This window comes from Phodopus roborovskii, unplaced genomic scaffold, assembly GCF_943737965.1.
Source record: "Phodopus roborovskii unplaced genomic scaffold, PHOROB, whole genome shotgun sequence".
In the NCBI taxonomy this organism is placed as follows: Eukaryota; Metazoa; Chordata; class Mammalia; order Rodentia; family Cricetidae; genus Phodopus; species Phodopus roborovskii.
In genome coordinates this window covers 10,123,403-10,141,530 of record NW_026126434.1, presented here as the reverse complement: position 1 = coordinate 10,141,530, position 18,128 = coordinate 10,123,403, and the positions used below count along the sequence as shown (strand labels likewise).

The 18,128-nt window shown below is 41.1% G+C and overlaps 1 protein-coding gene across 2 annotated transcripts in view; it reads left to right on the top strand.

The window, feature by feature from the left end:
• Positions 1-9,907, top strand: part of Vps26a (VPS26 retromer complex component A) — a 28,940-nt gene extending 19,033 nt beyond the window's left edge. For both annotated transcript variants that reach the window (XM_051186806.1, XM_051186805.1), the window contains exons 5-9: positions 878-1,042; positions 2,237-2,343; positions 3,578-3,646; positions 7,230-7,372; positions 9,626-9,907. In XM_051186806.1, coding sequence (XP_051042763.1) covers positions 878-1,042; positions 2,237-2,343; positions 3,578-3,646; positions 7,230-7,372; positions 9,626-9,739 — 598 coding nt within the window. In that variant the 3' untranslated portion in view covers positions 9,740-9,907. The remainder of the gene's footprint in view (positions 1-877; positions 1,043-2,236; positions 2,344-3,577; positions 3,647-7,229; positions 7,373-9,625) is intronic.
• The last annotated feature ends 8,221 nt before the right edge of the window (positions 9,908-18,128 follow it).

Sequence of the window (18,128 nt, the reverse complement as noted above, 5' to 3'; positions counted from 1 at the left end):
CTTGTATGAATTATCAGTATTAGTTCAGCTCTTTAGTTTCCTAGTGTATATGTAAGAAGAGATAATCCAAAGGCTAAGTGGTCAGGGTTACACAAGCTAAAGGCAAACCCAAAGGATGATTCCAGTTTTCTTCAGCCTTTGTTTTGTCTTTTTATTCTGTGTGTGGGCACCTGCATGCCACTGTGTGTGCACATGCAGAAGTCGAGGACAACTTCAGTTGGCTCTCCCTTCCTACCATATAGGTCAGGCTTGCCAACAAACGCTTGTACCTGCTGAACCATCTCACTGACCCAACATACCATTTTCTAAATTCTCAATCTAGTGTTCTCTCCTTTAAGCCTCCATGCAGGAGGCCCAGGCTACCTCCAAGACCGGAGTGATTAAATACTTGAGTCTTAATGAAGCAAGTCCAAGGACCTTCTTTTTCTGTTTAATATGGTATTATTAATTTGGGATTGTGTTTGACAGCACAAAAGATAATACTGGTGCCTTGACTAGAGGCTTTGAAAAAACAAAATAGAACCAAAACAGTGACATGGAGAGACTTTTTAAACAGGCTGATGATGGTCCTCTAAGGTCATTTCAAAAGTATTTATTTATTAAATTGAATTTTGTATTTTTCATGTTGGGAGCATTGAAAAAAAAATGGAGAGCTAGAAGTGTAGCATAGATAGATTTACATGCTTAGCCTGCAAGGGCCTTGAATTCACTTCCTAGCATCAAAGCACCCTAAATTAGAGTTCCTTTCTGACTAAACAAATGGAGTAAGTTGACACTTAGTCCCATCAAGGAGAAAGCTGAATTGGTTGACAGTTGCTTACCCAAGCACCTACATGTAACCTGGGTGGTTGACTTCATCTTTTCATTAACTTCGTAGATATTTTCTTAAGGTGACAATTGTGAGAAGGCTGACAGACTTGGTGAAAGAGTGTGATCTTATTGTTCACCAGCTTGCTACCTATCCTGATGTCAACAACTCTATTAAAATGGAAGTGGGCATTGAAGATTGTCTGCACATAGAGTTTGAGTATAATAAGTCAAAGTAAGTACCTGAGTGGTCACTTTTGCATCCCTGTGACCAGACTACCTGACAGAGACAGTGTAGAGCAGTAAAGATTGTTGAAAAATTCCAAGTATGTAAAAATGAAAGCAGGAAAACCACTTGTCATCTTTCCCACTAACCTACAATTAATGTCTTTCCAGAGGTAAAAAGGGTGGTATGCATGCTTTTATATATTGTACTTTTAGAAAATGGTCTCCTTTTATTTATTGTATATTGGTGGTGGTGGTAGTTTGAGAAAGGGTCCTAATTATGTATGTAGTCCTGGCTGGCCTGGAACTCACTATGTAGACCAGGCTGGTCTCAAACTCAGAAATCCACCTGACACTGACACTGTCATACATGTCAGTGGTACTGTCCATAAAGTTATTAGGCAGCTTAGAACCTAAAAAGCTATTACTGAAGCCGTCCTTCTGGTTTCTGTGTTAATCAGTGCGCAGGTTCTTAGGTTGCTATCTAGTTCTTGGAGGAGCAAAAACACTCTGGAGTATTGTAGGGTTTCTCAATTTTATTACTTCATGATTTCATGGCATGTTTATTAAATACAATGCAGCAAACTTAACCCCTGAGTGTAGACCGTGGATCTCTTTGGCTAGATGATGGATTAGCTGCTTCTTCAGTCCTTATCACACTAATACTACTGAGTCTGGGTAAGGACTTTAGTGTTACAAATATTAATATATTGTTAAGTAAACATCAGGCATTAGATCTTAACTTTCTGTTGAGTTAAGTGCTTGAGTGCTCTGAAAACTAAGTTTTTGGGGGCAGGGATTTTGAGACAGAGTTTCTCTGTGTAGCAGCTCTGGCTGTCCTGGAACTCACTCTGTAGACCAGGCTGGCCTCGAACTCCCAGAGATCTTCTTGCTTCTGCTCCCAAGTGCTGGGATTAAAGGTGTGTGCCACCACTGCGTGGCTATGAAAACCAACTTTTAAAGAAAGACATTTAATTGGGCTAATAAGACCTTCAGATATATTTGACCATCAAGTAAACGTTTGATTTCATATATGCACAATAAACTGATTAATACTGTTTGAGAAAGGACATTAAAGAATATGAATAGTCTCAATGGTATTTTGATATAGTTATTTTCCTTGAGGCAATCTATTACCTTTTTAAACTTGTATTTTTTTTTTTTTTTGAAACTAAAGTATGTAACACATATTCTTTCCAAATAGGTATCATTTAAAGGATGTGATTGTTGGAAAAATTTACTTCTTATTAGTAAGAATAAAAATACAACACATGGAATTACAACTGATCAAGAAAGAGATCACAGGAATTGGTAAGTTGAAGAAAATTTTTTAATTAAAATTGAAATTCCTGCCAGGCGTTGGAGGTGCACACCTTTGATCCCAGCACTCGGGAGGTAGAGACAGGCAGGTTTGAGACCAGCCTGGTCTACAGAGATAGTTCCAGGACAGGCTCCAAAACAATACAGAAAAACCCTATCTCAAAAAAAAAAAAAATTGAAATTCTGTATTGAAAATTTAGAACTCTTTGAATGTTAACACAAATTTGGAATTCACATTGGATATTAATTTTGCTGTTTAGTATTTTGCTGTAATTCGGTGTTTTTAAAAAAAACAGTTCTTGAGCCGAATATAGTGACAAGCCCCTGTAGACTTGAGGCCAGACCTCACTTGAACCCCAGGTATTGAGACCAGCTTGATTATTAAAGTAATTTTGTAATGGGTACTTATAAACATGTTTTTTTGATTTTTGTTTTTTTCTTTCAAAGACAAGATGTTGCTGGCCTATAACTTTTCTTGACTCAGTTTCCAAGTGTAAGAGTACAGGGAAGCTGAAAAAGAAAGTAGGCTGAGTTATGTAGCCAGACTGTGTCTTAGAAAACAAACAAAAACCATGCACAGCAAATGCTCTACTGCTGAACTCTTAAGTTAGTCTTTTTTTTTTTTTTTTTTAACACTTAACAATTGCCTTCCTGCCTGGTGTAAGTGGCAAACGCCTTTAATCCCAGCACCTGGGAGGCAGAGGCAGGTGGATCTTTGTGACTTTGAGTCCAGCCTGGTCTACAGACCTAGTTCCAGGACAGTCTCCAAAACAATACAGAGAAAACCTGTCTCGAAAAACCAAAAAACATTGACTTCATTTTTTTAGATATATGAGTTAATCCCAAAGTTTGTATGCATGCCATTTAAGTGTTCACTTGATGTTTTCTCTGTAAAATTAACTCTTTGGAAAGATAGTTTGAAAATTTCAGAGAGAACCTGGATATAATGGTAAGTTATGTGTGTTACTACCTTGTCTTTTAGCATATAGTAGAAAGGATGGCAGGCACAATGTGAGGCAGACTGAGCTGAACTGCATGTATGTACCCTTGGGGAGACTGAAGCATGCAGTTTAAGAGTAGAAAAAACTTAAAAAAAAAAAAAAAACTTGGAAAAGAATGACCAGCAGAGCATAAGGTAACACTGCAGCAATTAGCTGCAGGACACAGGACAGAGATTCTGCTTTTGGGAATATTCAAATCAATGTCATTTCTTCTGTTGTATTAGGACCCAGCACCACAACAGAAACAGAAACAATTGCTAAATATGAAATAATGGATGGTGCACCAGTAAAAGGTAAATCAGTTTCATTCTTCTATTCTTTTCTATTTGGTAGAAGCCTTACTGTACATCCTTGGCTGATCCAACTTTCTCTGTAGGCCAGGATGGCCTTAACAGACTGTTGATGATCCTTTTGCTTTTGTGTTCCAAGTGCTGGGGTTATAGGTGTGTACCATTGCACCTGGAATCATTTACTTCAAAATAATTTTTAAAATAATTTTATTTTTTATGAGTATGTATGTTTTTCCTGCATGTATGAATGCACACCTGGTATTTGTGGAGGCCAGAAGAGGGCATCAGAACCCCTGGAGCTGGAGTTACAGACAGTTGTGAGCTGCTGTGTGGGTGCTGGGAATCAAACCTGGTCCTTTGGAAGAGCAGTCAGTGCTCTTAAACTGCTGATCCATCTCTCCAGCCCCTAAAAATCTTTCCCTACATTATTTATTTGTGTGTGTGGGAAGATTGTGTGTTTGCAGTTGTATGCATGTTGATGTCATAGGACAACGTGTAGGACTTGGTTCTCTGCTTCCACTATGTCTTGGTAGCAAGTGCCTTTACTCAGACTTCTTGAAACCTTTCAGTTATTTCTTTTGTATGTGTAGATGGCAGTGTTCATGAGAGTTGAACTTTACTCTTTATTCAGTGTGAAAGTATGAACTCTTAAAATGTATAATGGCTGAGCATAGTAGCATACACCTTTATTCACAGAACTCAGGAGACAGCAGCAGATGGATCCTTGTGAGTTTGAGGCCAGTCTGGTCTATCTAGAGTTCCAAGATAGTCAGGACTACATAGGAATTCTGTCTCAAAGGGAAGGGGGGGGAAAAAAGGCATGAAAAAGTTAAAAAACAAAAAACTTAGAATGATTTTTTCTTTCAGTGTTAGAAGTTAAACCCAAGACCCTCATGCATGCTAAACAAGCACTGTACTACTGGGCTATATATCTGTATCTATATCTATATCATTTCTATATCCTATATCTATCTATATCTACATCTATAACTATCTACCTCTATATATCCAGCCATCTTTTAACTTAAAATTTTTTATTTTATTATTATTATATGTGTTTCAGTGCAGACAATTGTGCCCTGGCTACATGTGGAGGTCAGAGGACAACTTTCAGGATTTGGTTGATTTTTCTCCTTTCACCGTGGGTTCCAGAATGGAGTTCACATTGTCAGGCTACACAGCGAGTGCTTTTCCCTGTGAAGCCATCTCCCTGACTGGCCATTTTGTTAATAAGTTGCCCAGGATGTAATTGAATTTTACTGTCGTTTGTTTTTGTATTAGACAAGGTCAAGCTGGTCAAAATTACTGTGAAGCCAAGGATGATTTTGAAGTTATGATCACTCTGCTTCCACCTCCAGAGTGCCAGGGTTATAGGCATGCACCACCATGGCCTGTTTACATTACCTGATAATCTTTAGTATGTAGGTCAATGAAACCAGGATTCTGGTTGGTTTTTTGTTGGCTTGATACAAACCCACATATATCTGGGAAGAGAGCATCTTAATTACAAAAATTGATTTTAAGATTGGCCTGCCAGAAAGACAGAAAGTCTTTCCCTTCCTTCCTTCTTTTTGTTTTTGTGTTTTGGTGGTTTTTCAAGATAGGGTTTCTCTGTAGGAATTACTCAAAAAGGAGCTAATGTTTGTTGAGGGCCAATTGTGAATAAGACACTGTAGTTTTAGGTGTCATTAAGTTCCTTACTATTCTTTGAACTATTTATATCTTATTTTTCAGATGAAAATAAAGTGTAAAGAATGTAAAACATTTACTACAGCTGTAGTAGTAGGTATTTGACCCAGGTCTTTCAGACTCCCAGGCCCATTTTGCTCAATGCAAAATAGTTTGTAAAATTCCAGAACCTCAAATTTTTAAGTAGAATATAGATTTTGTGTAAATGAAATCCTAGCCCTCGGGTTGCTAGAGCAGGATGCAACCTGTGAATTCAAAGCCAGCTTAGGCAACAGTGTGAGACTGCCTGCAAAAACACTACAACACAAAAGTTAAATAATGGGGACCAGACAAGGTGGCTCATTGGGCAAAGGTGCTATTGGGGAGGGGCTCATGAGGCCATGCTCTTTAATCAGGACCTGTAGGCAGGTAATGGCTGCTGGAGGAGGGGGAGAAATTTTCTTCACTGGTGTAGTCACTAGTAAGATGTCTACCCTTGTGTAAATAATGCTGTAAGTAACCCTAATTGAATTTCATTGATGTATTCTTTCTCTCTCTCTTACACGCGTGCGCACGCGCGCGCACACACACACACACACACACACACACACACACACACACGATGAAAATAGAGTGGTGACTGACTGGGAAGAGGAAGTATATCAGGTCAGGGGTTGGGGCGCTACAAGAGAGGTACTGAAGAGTAAACATGATAATGATAAAAACACATTATATACATGAAAGTGTCAAAATGGAACCCATAATTCATAATATGTATGCTAATTAAAATACTTAAATAATACTAGGTATGTATGGCTGGGCATGGTGTTTCCATGAATGTTAACCCACACATTTGGAAGGCAGGTGCGGGAAGACTGAGAGTTCAAGGCTAGTCTTCGCTATTTAGTCTCTATCTCAAAAAGGGGCCAAGAGAGAGAAAAAGAAGGACAAAGGGAGAACGGAGAAAATAGAAAATATGAAAATCTTAATAACATTTTTCTTCCTGGTATTGCATATTGAACCTAAGGTTATGAAATGCTAGGCAAATGTTCTACCACTGAGCTCTCTCCAGTCTATAATATTTTTCAATGAAGGCATGTCATTCTTTTTGTGTATGCTCATTATGTGTACGTACATGTGTATGAGTGTGTATGTGGAAGCCAGAGTCAGCCATGGATGTCATCCCTAAAGAGTACTGCCCATCTTTGTTTTTGAGACAGGTTCTCTCAGGGATCTGGGGCTTGCTGCAAGTTACAGGGCTCTGGGATCTACCTGCCTCTGATTTCCCAATGTTGGGATTAAAAGTACATTTCAGCAGGCCTGGCTTTTTACATGGGTGCTGGCAATTGAGCTCAACCCTTAGGCTCGTTCGGTAAGCACCTTAACCAATTGAGCTTTAGATGAATTAGTATGTATTTATAGACATTATATACATTGATGAAATTACCGTAAAATTCAAAGCAGAAATGCAGATACTTCTATATTACACTTAATGGCTGTTCTAATCTCTTCATGTATCTTAACTTCCCTTACAGTTTGCCTACAAAATCATTATTCCTGCCCATTTCACAGATGAGAAACTTGAAACAATAGATAAATCCCACAATCCAAGGATTGCTGGCCTGACCCAGGTTGTTTGGGGGCAGTGGTTCTCAATTAGAGTGGGCTCATTGAGACACACTTGACATTGTCTTGAGAAATTCTGTGCTGTCTGCTGCTGGCATCTGGTGGTGACTGCCGCACAAGGAGTCTCATTTGTTCCCAGATGCCAGAGTGGTGACAGACTAGACATGGCTTTTTCAGGTGCTATATCTTGGGTAGAACCAAAGCACTGGAGTCCATTTGACTTCTCAGTCTTAAGTTTTATGTGATTATATTTAATTATTTAAGAATTAAATGGAAATTGCTTTTCTTTCAGGAGAGTCTATTCCGATAAGACTGTTCTTAGCAGGGTATGATCCAACCCCCACAATGAGAGATGTGAACAAGAAGTTTTCAGTAAGGTACTTTTTGAACCTCGTGCTTGTTGATGAGGAAGACAGAAGGTATTTCAAGCAGCAGGTAGGGCTTCTGTTCTGGAGCAGATCTGACAACACCTGGAAAGCATTTCCTTCTCTGAAGCTTACAGTGCTGAGCAAGTGGGGTTCTGAGTATCAGGGGCAATACTGAGTGTTTAATATAAAAGTAGGTGTAAAAAGAGATCCTTCCAGCAGAGCAGTTCAAGGACACCTAGGGCTACACAGAGAAATCCTGTCTCGAAAAACCAAAGAGAGCTCTTTCCAGCCATCTCACATGGCTAGAGATGAGCTGTCTATTATTCTAATATCTGTAGTTGATAGATTTTGTATTGTGGCTTAATAAGGATCAGGATAAACAAATAGGCCAAATAGATGTTTATTCAGGGAGAAATAACTTACAACCTAGACAGATAAACACCAGCAAGTTCCACCGGATGCTCTCCTCTCCCTGTCCCACCAGCAAGAAAGCATTCCCCAGCTCCTCCTCAGACCTAGTTCCACAGGTCACTTCCGCCCTGGCTCCACCCCCCCAATGGGCGTGGACAGTGCCACAGAAGGAGACAAAGTGAATATTCCACTACAATTTTGAGCTTCCCTTCCCTTCCCTTCCCTTTCCTTTCCTTGTTGTTTTTCAAGACAGGGTTTCTATGGCTTTGGAGGCTGTCCAGGAACTAGCTCTTGTAGATCAGGCTGGTCTCCAACTCATAGAGATCCACCTGTCTCTGCCTCCTGAGTGCTGGAATTACAGGTGTATGCCACCAGCACCTAGCCATCATTTTATTTTTAATAATTAGTTGTTATGTCTTTTAGAATACCCAGTTCTGATACTTTTTAAGTGTAACATAAAACTTAATCATTGGAGAGTTAAATAGCTTTTGAGGCATCTTGAATAAGGCTGTAATTAGAATGGTCTTCTACAATGTGAAGTGAGATAATAAGAGTTCCATAGGCAAGTTAGAAATTATTCTGTGCTAGCTGGGCATGGTGGCCCATGCCTGCAATCCTAGAACTTGGAGGCTGAGGCAAGAGGATCACAGAATTTGTGACTAGCTTGGGCTAAATGGCAAGAATTTGTCTCATAAGAACTAAATAAAAGGCCGGAGAAATGACTCCATTTGCTCAGTTAAGAGTACCTGTTGCTCTTTTAAAGAACGCAGATTTGGTTCCTAGCACCCAGATTGTGGCTCATATGGCTTTCCTAGGCACCAAGTATGCACATGGTACAATGCACATACAGGGCAAACACTCACACACAAAAAATTAAATCTAAACAAACACACTAAAAGCCCAGCTCATTATGACTTGAAACAGGAATTTAGAAGAGGAGAGATTTCAGGATTGACTGGTTAGGATGCCATTTATATAGACAGCACCATGGGGATTGGAAGTCGGTGCTGGGAAGAGGTATGGTAAGTTTATTTAGCATGCATCACAGCAGAGAATAACTCAGTTTGGGAGAGGCATTTAGGGAGGGAAGGAGGTAGTAAATTAGCATAAGGTATGGAGATACTAGGAACTATCAAAGAGCATACAAAGCAATGTTTATAAAATAGATAATGTGCACTGACTACTCTTCCAGAGGATCCTGCTTCAACTCCCAGCACCCACATGGCAGCTCACAACTGTTATTTCAGTTCCAGGGGATCTGACACCCTCACACAGGCAAAGTTGCAGGCAAAACACCAATTCACACAATATTCTAAAAAAAAATAGACAATGTGGGGTTCAGTGAATAGTTCACAGAGTAAAGATGCTTGCTGCCAAGCCAGAAGACCTGAGGTCATCTCCCAGAACCCATAAGATGAGAGGAGATAATGGATTCCGGAAAATCCTTTAGCCTGTCCATGTATGCAGTAGCACATAAGAGCACACACACACTCATGAAATGTACAAATAAAGATAATGCATACACACTCGTGAAACGTACAAATAAAGATAATGTGGCAGTGATATGAAGAGTGAATTAGAGCAAAGCTGTTTCCCAGAAAGAAGGTTCAGGGTTCTCAGGCCGTGACAAGAGTTTGATCTTGGGTGGAAACAATGGAGCCACAGCATATTTGGAGTTCTCTAAAGCAGTAATAACCAGGACTTTGTGCTAGGGTAGACTTGCGGTGGTGCTGAACATCAGTGCAGGTTGGGGGAACGGGAAGAGAGGGAAAGGGGTCAGTCAGGATGGCTGCAGGCTTTGGTAGGGAGGAATTGAGATTGTTTGACAGTGTTGCAGCCAGAATTTTCATGGTGAAAATCTAAGACATAACAGAGAAGTCCACTACAGCTGTCTTGTATTTGCCCCTAGGAGATCATCCTGTGGAGAAAAGCACCTGAAAAACTGAGAAAACAGAGGACGAACTTTCACCAGCGATTTGAATCTCCGGAATCACAGGCATCTGCAGAACAGCCCGAGATGTAAGCCGAACAGGACAAAGCAGCAAGATCAAGAACTGTAGCCAAGAGGTGAAGCTCAGCGAGCTTAAGACTTGTCAGAGCCTGGGGAGAGTCCAGCTCTGTCTGCTAGTCTTCCTTATCCTCAAGTGCTGCGTTTATCCTACAGTATGATTAAAGGTTCTTTGTGTACATACATTTTAAAAAGTGCTTTCTTGGAAACACTGGAGAATTCTTAAGCTGCCTTTTTTGTTTTCTTTTTTACTGCACACTGATAAGCACTCAGATGCATCAGCATAAACATTAAGGGTTTCCATGTGAGCAGGCTGGTATTTGTAATTATTTCCTTATGCATACTGTTGAAGATCCTTTTCTCTCTTTTTCATGCTAATGATTACCTCTTATTCTCTATGTGCAAAAAAATTAAATATTTTTTTGTTCAAGTAAAATGAGAAAACCTGAGTAACCCTTATGTCCTACAAAGTTTTAAGGCACGGCTCCTCGGTGTTTTGAGAATTGTTTTTACATGTGTATCAGAAACCAACCTGGTGTTGCATGGTAGGTGCTTCTGGATCTACCATTTCATGGCCTCCTGAATTTTAATCTTTGGGGTCTTCTGAGGTACATTAAAATATCTAACCAAGGGATTACATGGCACAGTCACTATGGCCCTCTTCCCCCATGTTAACCTTTTTGCTATTACTGTCTGTATCACCGTGCAGGTTCTGCAGTGTGAGTTGACACCTTGGCATTTTAGAATGCCTTATAAAATCTGTATCATTTTTCTATAAATTCTTTGGAACATGCATATATATTTTAAGGACTCTTTGCCATGTGTATGCAGATATTCATTTGGAGATGAGAGGGCTCAAGAGGACCAGGGATCCAGATCTGGACAATTTCTTGGAAACTGGAACATTGGCTAGTTCAAACTCATTTAAATGTTACTTAGTCTATTTAAAAACAAAAACAAAACACTAAATTCAAGTCATTTGTTCAGTGTCTCTGAAGAAGGCGGCCGTAGTCATCGAGTGCACATACACTAATGTGGAACATGGGGGCAAGGCAGAGCCTGCTGTGTGTGGGAACTATGTTCACTCATGGTTCTTTTTTTTTTTTTTTTTGTACCAGTACTCCTTGACACACTTCAGAGCAAGTTTTGTCAGTAACTCTACTTTCTGAGGGAGCTGAACAGCCTGAGTCCATTTCTTTAAACCTATGTCACTATGATGGCATTTTAATAAAATGGCCAGCAACCAAACCTGGCTAAAGGTTCCACATACCACATCCTGGAGCAGCTGTTGTAAATGTGGATTTCTAAGGATGGCCATGTTTCCCCTTCATGTAAGTGCCTGTTAGAATTTCAAATTTTCAAAATGCCAAATATTTTCATGGTCACTTGCATGTAGTAATCTATGAAATATTCAGATTTTGAAAACCAATTGTATTTAACCAGCCTCAAGTTGTGCAACTATGATATATAATAAATAATTTGAGACAGAAACTAAGCTTGTAGTCTGAATAAAAACCTCATTTTCAAACACAGGATTTGTCTGATAGTTTAGGAAGACACAAGTCATGACAGTGAGTTTTTATAAACAGTACATAGCTTCAGGTTTTTTTGTTCTTTGAAAGTGTGTATTGCTATTTTGCCTGCATGTATGTCTGTCCAGACATGTGGGAAGTGCCCAAGGAGAGCAGATGAGGGCGTCAGACCCCCAGGAGCTGTAATTACAGATTGTTGTGAGCAGTCATGTGCATACTGGGAATTGAACTCAGGTCCATTGAAGAGTAGCCAGTGCTATTAACCACTGAACCATTTCTCCAGCTCTACCAGAGTCAATTTTAACTAGTTATATGTTTGAATTAGTTTGCTTAAAAGTCATATAAAATGCTTATTCACTCCACCTGAGACTTTCTGGTGCATAACCAATTTAAAAATTTTTCTGAACTCAGTATTTGGGATTTCAGTCAAACGTTGGTAAATTAAAAAAAAAAGAAAACTACAAGCTAAGTTTGTCCACTAATACACATAATGTCACAGTGGTTCTCAATCTTAGTCCAATGTCAGGATCACTTCAAGAGCTTTAAAAAAATGGTTCTGTCTAGGTTTCACCTAGACAGTAAAATCAGAATCTCACTGGGAGTACTGGTACATTACTTGTAATCCCAGTACTTAAGATGCAGAGGCAGGAGTATTACCACAAGTTCGAAGGCAGCTGGTCTAGCTCCAGGCTAGTTAGAATGAAGCTCTATCTTAAAAAATAAATAAATAAATAAATAAAAATCATGTTTTGGGACATAACATAAAAACAAAACTACTCAGCATTGAAGAAACACTAAACATGTCTTGTTTTGTTTAAGATGGTCTCATATAGCCAGGGCTGGTCTCCAATTCACTATATAGCTGAGGATGACCTTAAAATACCTTTAAAAAAAAAAAAAATTAGATCCCAGCACTCAGGAGGTAGAGGCAGGCAAGTTCCAGGCCAGCCTGGTCTACAAAGAAAAGTTCCAGGATGGCCAGGGCTGTTACACAGAGAGACCCTGTCTGGAAAAATAAACAAAAAATTAAAATAGGGTCTTGTAGAGCCCAGGCTTGCTTTGAACTTATGTAACCAAGGTGGTCTTTAACTTCTGGTCCTTCTGTCTCCCCCTCCCCATGTTGGTGTAGGCATGCACATGCCTGGTTTATGTGGAAAGTGCTTGGACTTAGCACACAGGGCTTTGTGTGCTAAGCAAGCACTATCTAAACTGATTACAATCGTTGAGTCCCTCTACCTCCTGCTTTATAAAATGCTAGAAACTGAACTAAAGGCTTCATGCTTGAACTATATTCTCAGCCCCATTTAAAAATTTGCTTTTCTCATTAATGTTTTCTTATTTTGATATAGTTGGAGAAGAAAGACTTTTCCTCTATTTGAGACCAGGGCTGTTTACAGCTACAGACATAACCCTATCTCAGTCTTTTGAATGTTGGGTTTACAAACATAAATCTCCACCCCTGATTCTCTGTATACTGAGTGATGATAGCAAGGCCATGTAACCATGCACCTATGAAGATTCCTCAAAAACACAACTCAAAAGGAATGTGTAGAATTTGATGCTTATGTACCTTCTTAAAAAGAGTGGTATCTTAGGCGAGAAGCATAGGCTTTTTGTAGGGTTTAGGCATGGTGCCCACTTAACTGCTTGCAGATAAAAGTCAGTCTTCCCTGGTTGGTTTCAGGGAGGGTCAGCTCTTAAGTGGGGGATCAGTGGCATATCTGAACCTCTTCAGTATGGATATGGTAATTCTGACACTTAAAGTTACAGTGTAATGAGTGAAGTAAATTGTTGTACCATTTGTATTGTTTAAATCTGCTGATCATGTATGAAGCCATCCTCTAGTGGCTTATACCTCTCCTGGAACTTTACAGACTTTAAATTTTCAGCCGTATGCTGAAAATACAAACCCTTAAATACAAGGTTGGTTTTGTTTTTTGTTTTTTGTTTTTGTTTTTTTTTAAGACTTGGATGTTCTAAGATTGTTACATGTGGACTACTGACTAGCATGGTTAGATTCTACATTGCAGAACACATCTTCAGCTCTAGTTATGTCTAATTCTACACATACTGCAGCTTTCCACCCTTGCTCCACTTGTCTTACATTCTAGTGAGACTGTCCCAGGGAACCTTGTTTTTAGACAGAGTCCCAGTAGTCTTGGCCAGTCTGAAACTTTGTGTGGACCAGGTTGGTCTCAAACTTGGAGATACTCTTGCCTCTGACTCCTGTGTGCTGGGATTAATTTTGTGTGTCACTATGCCTGGCTAAGTCTATGAATTTTCAAGTTCAGTGTTGGGGAAGGAGGACAAGGAGAGGAGGAGGGAGGTGGAGTTAGTTAGGAAGGAGTACAAGAGCCTGGGAGTGGGGTGAGAATTCTGAGGCAGCGGAGGGAGTCTTCATTTTCAAACATAGGTGAAATGGTTAGGGTGAACTAACAGGAGTTTCCAAAGTGGGTAAACTGGACTAGGAGAGTAGGATGGTTTTGGAGGGTATAGATTTTGAGCCAGGCACAGGAATTTTGCCCAATAGTTAACCAATGATCATAAAAGAGAACTGATTGAAGTTCTGGGGTACCTGTGACCTTGAGCCAGATGGCTTAGGCAGTGGTGGGTCCAGGGAGCTGCTGGCCAGCCCACTTTATATAAGGGCCAACTGACCTCACAAAAACCATGCAGCTTTAGCCCCTAGTAAGGGTAACACAATAATTGCCCCCCAAACTGTGGGGAAAATTCTTTAACATGCATTGTATGGGAGGTTTGGAATGGTTGGTCCCCATTGTGGAGAAAGGTTTATGTGACTCCAGGAAACAAAAGGTTAAAGGGACCAGACAGGAGAAGGTGACCAGGAGGAGGTGATCTCAGGTGAGTTCTTTGAGTTGAGGACAGGAAAGGAGGAGTAGGTCCAGAATGTATTTATTCATATACCTAGAGAACTCTTGCCCTAAGAATGAAAGGAGGGAGGGTAGGTTTGCAGACTGGGGTCTCCTTTTTCCTTGTGGTCCACTGGCCACCACCAGTCCACAAGGACAAAGGTGTGCAGGGCTTTGAATGGCCTGTGAGTATGACAGAAATAGCCTTTCAGGAGTCTGCTTCAGTGTTACAGCTCAACTTTATTTCAGAGTAGGGGTAATATACAGGATGGGGTAATATATAGGATGGGATCTGGCTGGACATCAACTTATTTGCATTCCACCTATCATACAGCTGGAGTCCAATACCTAATTACCATATGGGCAGCAGGGGGAGAGCATTTGTAGGGAACTTTGTCAAAAGTCACACAGCGAATGGAGAGAGAAGTAGGAGAAAATGAGGGGGAGGAAAGGAAAACATGTGCGACCAGGAAGATTGAGCCTGGTTAGGAATAGAAGATAGGAAAGAGAGAGAGACAGAGAGAGAGAACATAAAAGAGGGAGCCAATATTGGTTTGAAGATAAAATTGAACACAAAGAAAGGTCTAGAGAACTACAAGACTGCTCCCAACTAACAATCTCAGCTTCCGTGGAAAGGCTATCATAAATGCCCTTCCCGGAGAGTGAGATCAACAACTAACTTCTCCATGGAGCCCTCAACTAATGCCTGTTGAAAACAGGAGCAAACACCCATACATAAAGACTGAGTCGAACTAGAACCCAGATGCAGATGGAGAGGACAAGACCATGCGGCAGAAATACATAGAGACAGCTTACCTGAACAAGGAGGAGCTAAGGGCCACTAGACTGATAGCTGGGAAGCCAGCAGGGGACTGACTCAGACCCCCTGAATATGGGTCTCAGCCAGAAGGACTGAGCAGTCTAAGAGACCTCAGACAGTGGAGCCAGGATGTATCCCTGGTGCACAAAAGGACTTTGCGAACATATCCCCCATGGAGGGATAACTGCCTTAATCTAGAGACAGGAGAGAAGCCCTAGTCCCTACTTCACAGGACCTGTCAGATCTACATGACCCCAACTAGATGGCATTCCCCTACATATGGAATTGGGGTGGGGGGATGGGAGAGTGTTTAGAGTGCATATGAGAGGGCAGAGAGGGTAAAAGGGAGGGAAGGAGGGAGGGAGGGCTGAGGGGAGGGAGGAAGAGGGAACTGGGATCGACATGTAAAATAATAAATTAAATGAAAAAAAAAACGCTTTGACTCCAAAATTTAAGTTGAAGGACAAGTTACTGGGGAAAAGGATTTCTATTTTTGTTTCCACAGAAAATGAAAAGATGTGGATTCCTTCCAGACTAATGTGGCTTGATCACGCCAGACCGCCTGAAACAGAGTACAAGCTGATCCTACATTCAAAACAGCTGGACAAAACAGCCCTACAGACTACAGCCAGGATATCTGAATCTTCTTCGAATCCCCCATGACAGCGCCCCTTACCAGCAGGAAGTAGTTTGGAAAGAACGATGCCCAAATTCCCAAATATTGTGTATAAATGTTTGTTTTCATTTAATTGGACTTTGTTATATAAAATTAAATAAAAAAAAAAGTCACACTTAAAGACAAGTCAGGCATCCAGGCTCAAACCTTCCAAATAAGGTCAGGCAGAGAGCAAGAAGCTCCCAGTGGGAGAAGGGAGTCGTCCACTTCGTACCAAGCTCAGGAGAGCTGTCCAGACATGGTGGACTGCAACCTCTAAGCAGCAGACAAGACAAGTAGGGCAGAACTTACTGGAACTATCAACATTATCCCAGTGAAGGGATCAAGAATGTTCATTTAACTGGGGTAAAGAAGGTAGTGGGTTACTCCCTGAAAAGTAAAACACATAGCCCAGGTTGGCTTCTGGTTGTCATTGAGTTAAAGAGCCAAGAGAACAGCCAACTTTTCTATCCTTGAGACAGACAAAAGGGACAAGACATAACAGATACACAGAGAACAAAGATCAAGATGACACACCCCACCCCCACCAAGACCAAGTACCATCCAGAGCAGAACTTGCTTTGCTCACTAGTTCTCCATTTTGGGAAACTGACAATAGGTGGATTCTGAACTGTCACCACTGACCCATTTAGATTCCATAGCCTCTGCCAGATTCCCAGCTCTATGGAGCCTGTGGTCCACTGAATCATTCACATATTACTTGGGATGGCCACTTGCTCAGATTAAACCAGGAAATTAGGTCTTTTGTAATTGGCATTCCAATATAAAGCAAAAGTACTTCATCAGGAATGCCCCCTGCCTACAGAGACAGGGTTTCTCTGTAGCTTTGGAGTCTGCCCTGGAACTGGCTCTGTAGACCAGGCTGGCCTCAAACTCAGAGATCCACCTGTTTCTACCTCTCAAGTGCTGGGATTAAAGGAATGCCCTTCTTGAACCAGAACTGAATATAGAATAGAGAGTTATCTCCCTGGAGAACCAGATGGATTGGTGCCTGGGAAGATGGCAATCATACTGGACCTTTTCAGACTCAATAAGAGGAGTGGGGCCTTGGAAAGCCTTCCTCTTCAATCTCTTGTCTGGAGTGAGGCCAAGTCTCAAGTGGTATGGGATAGTTCACTGGGGCCTCCAAATGAAATGCCTATGTGAGTGATTTATGGATAACCACAAATATAAGGCCAAATAAGAGAGTCCTTTATTAAAGCTGGCAACTGAGAGTATGCTTCCGCCACAAAGAACTCTCAGACTATTGTTGTGGATAACAACATTCCTCAGAAACTAGGTGGTTATGAATAATAATAATTTCTAGAAAGCGGTCATCGTGACCAAGCTATTTTATGTGTTTTCTTTTCCTGAGCTTTGCATGCAGCTAGGGTTATTTTTAAATACATGCTGGTGGATATTTTTAAATTTCTAACTTTTAGTGGTCATTAGAGAGTTAGGCTGTGTTGGAAACTAGCAGTCCCCTAACCCCACCCCACCGCACCCCTCCCCCCTCTGACTCGGGCAGCTCATGCTCATGGCCAGTCATCGCCTACATCAGGCTTTACCTGGCTGCGCTGGGGACTCAAGTTACACAGGAGTAAGTCCCCCTTTTAAAGCAAGCGCCGCACCCCCACCTCCTCTCCTGCTTTCGGTTGGCCACCAGCTACCCCCCCTCCCCTCTCCCCTTTATCAATAAACTCCCAAGTGGGTGCCGAGTCTAGTGTTTGTGTTTCAAAGGCAATAGCTGCAGCAAAAGAACAACAGGCTGTATTTTCATCATTTCACTATTTGACACACAATGTTGTATAACATGTCACTTAAAGATCGTAATGTAGAAGTGTGTGTGTGTGAATTTATTATGTTTCAGTCTCTGGAGGAAACTGTTTAACAAACACAAGCGAGATGATTAATCTTTAAGCAAGTACACAGCGCTTACTTCTGCCTTGTTCTGACTTTCAAGTTGTGAGAAGCACAAGCTGCTCACATTAATGTGTAAGTCCTGTAACTCGGTGGTGGAGCAAATGTCTAGCATGCTCAAGGTTCCGTCATCAAGTCCTAGCACCGAGGAGGGACGTACAAGTCATACAAGGACTTTACTTACTGTAAACCGCCTTGATCTGTAACAGGTCAAGCTCTGTCCTCCAACGTTATCCTAACAGTAAACTAAGGATAATAATGCACCAATTTTCTTGGAAATGTACTTTAGCGTTTAAAACCACGTGCTAATGAACGCTGGCTCACTGTAGTGGCCAGTTTGGTCACATGACGAGTCTTGCAAGGTTCCCCTCGGCTCATGTATAGCGTCCCTAAAGATGCCTGAGTAATTGTCCTTTGAAGAAAGCTGCTGCCAATTGCCGCATAAAGAGTGAGAGAATGGGATCTAGATTTCTCCAGTGTACCTTACAGACGGCATTCTTTGCTGAAGAGAGCGAACTTCCTGCCCTTACATCTTCTTTACGGTCAGGCGCACATTGGGACATCCCTGCGCCCGCTCTGGGTCCTTTCGCTCTGCAGGCGCTGGCGC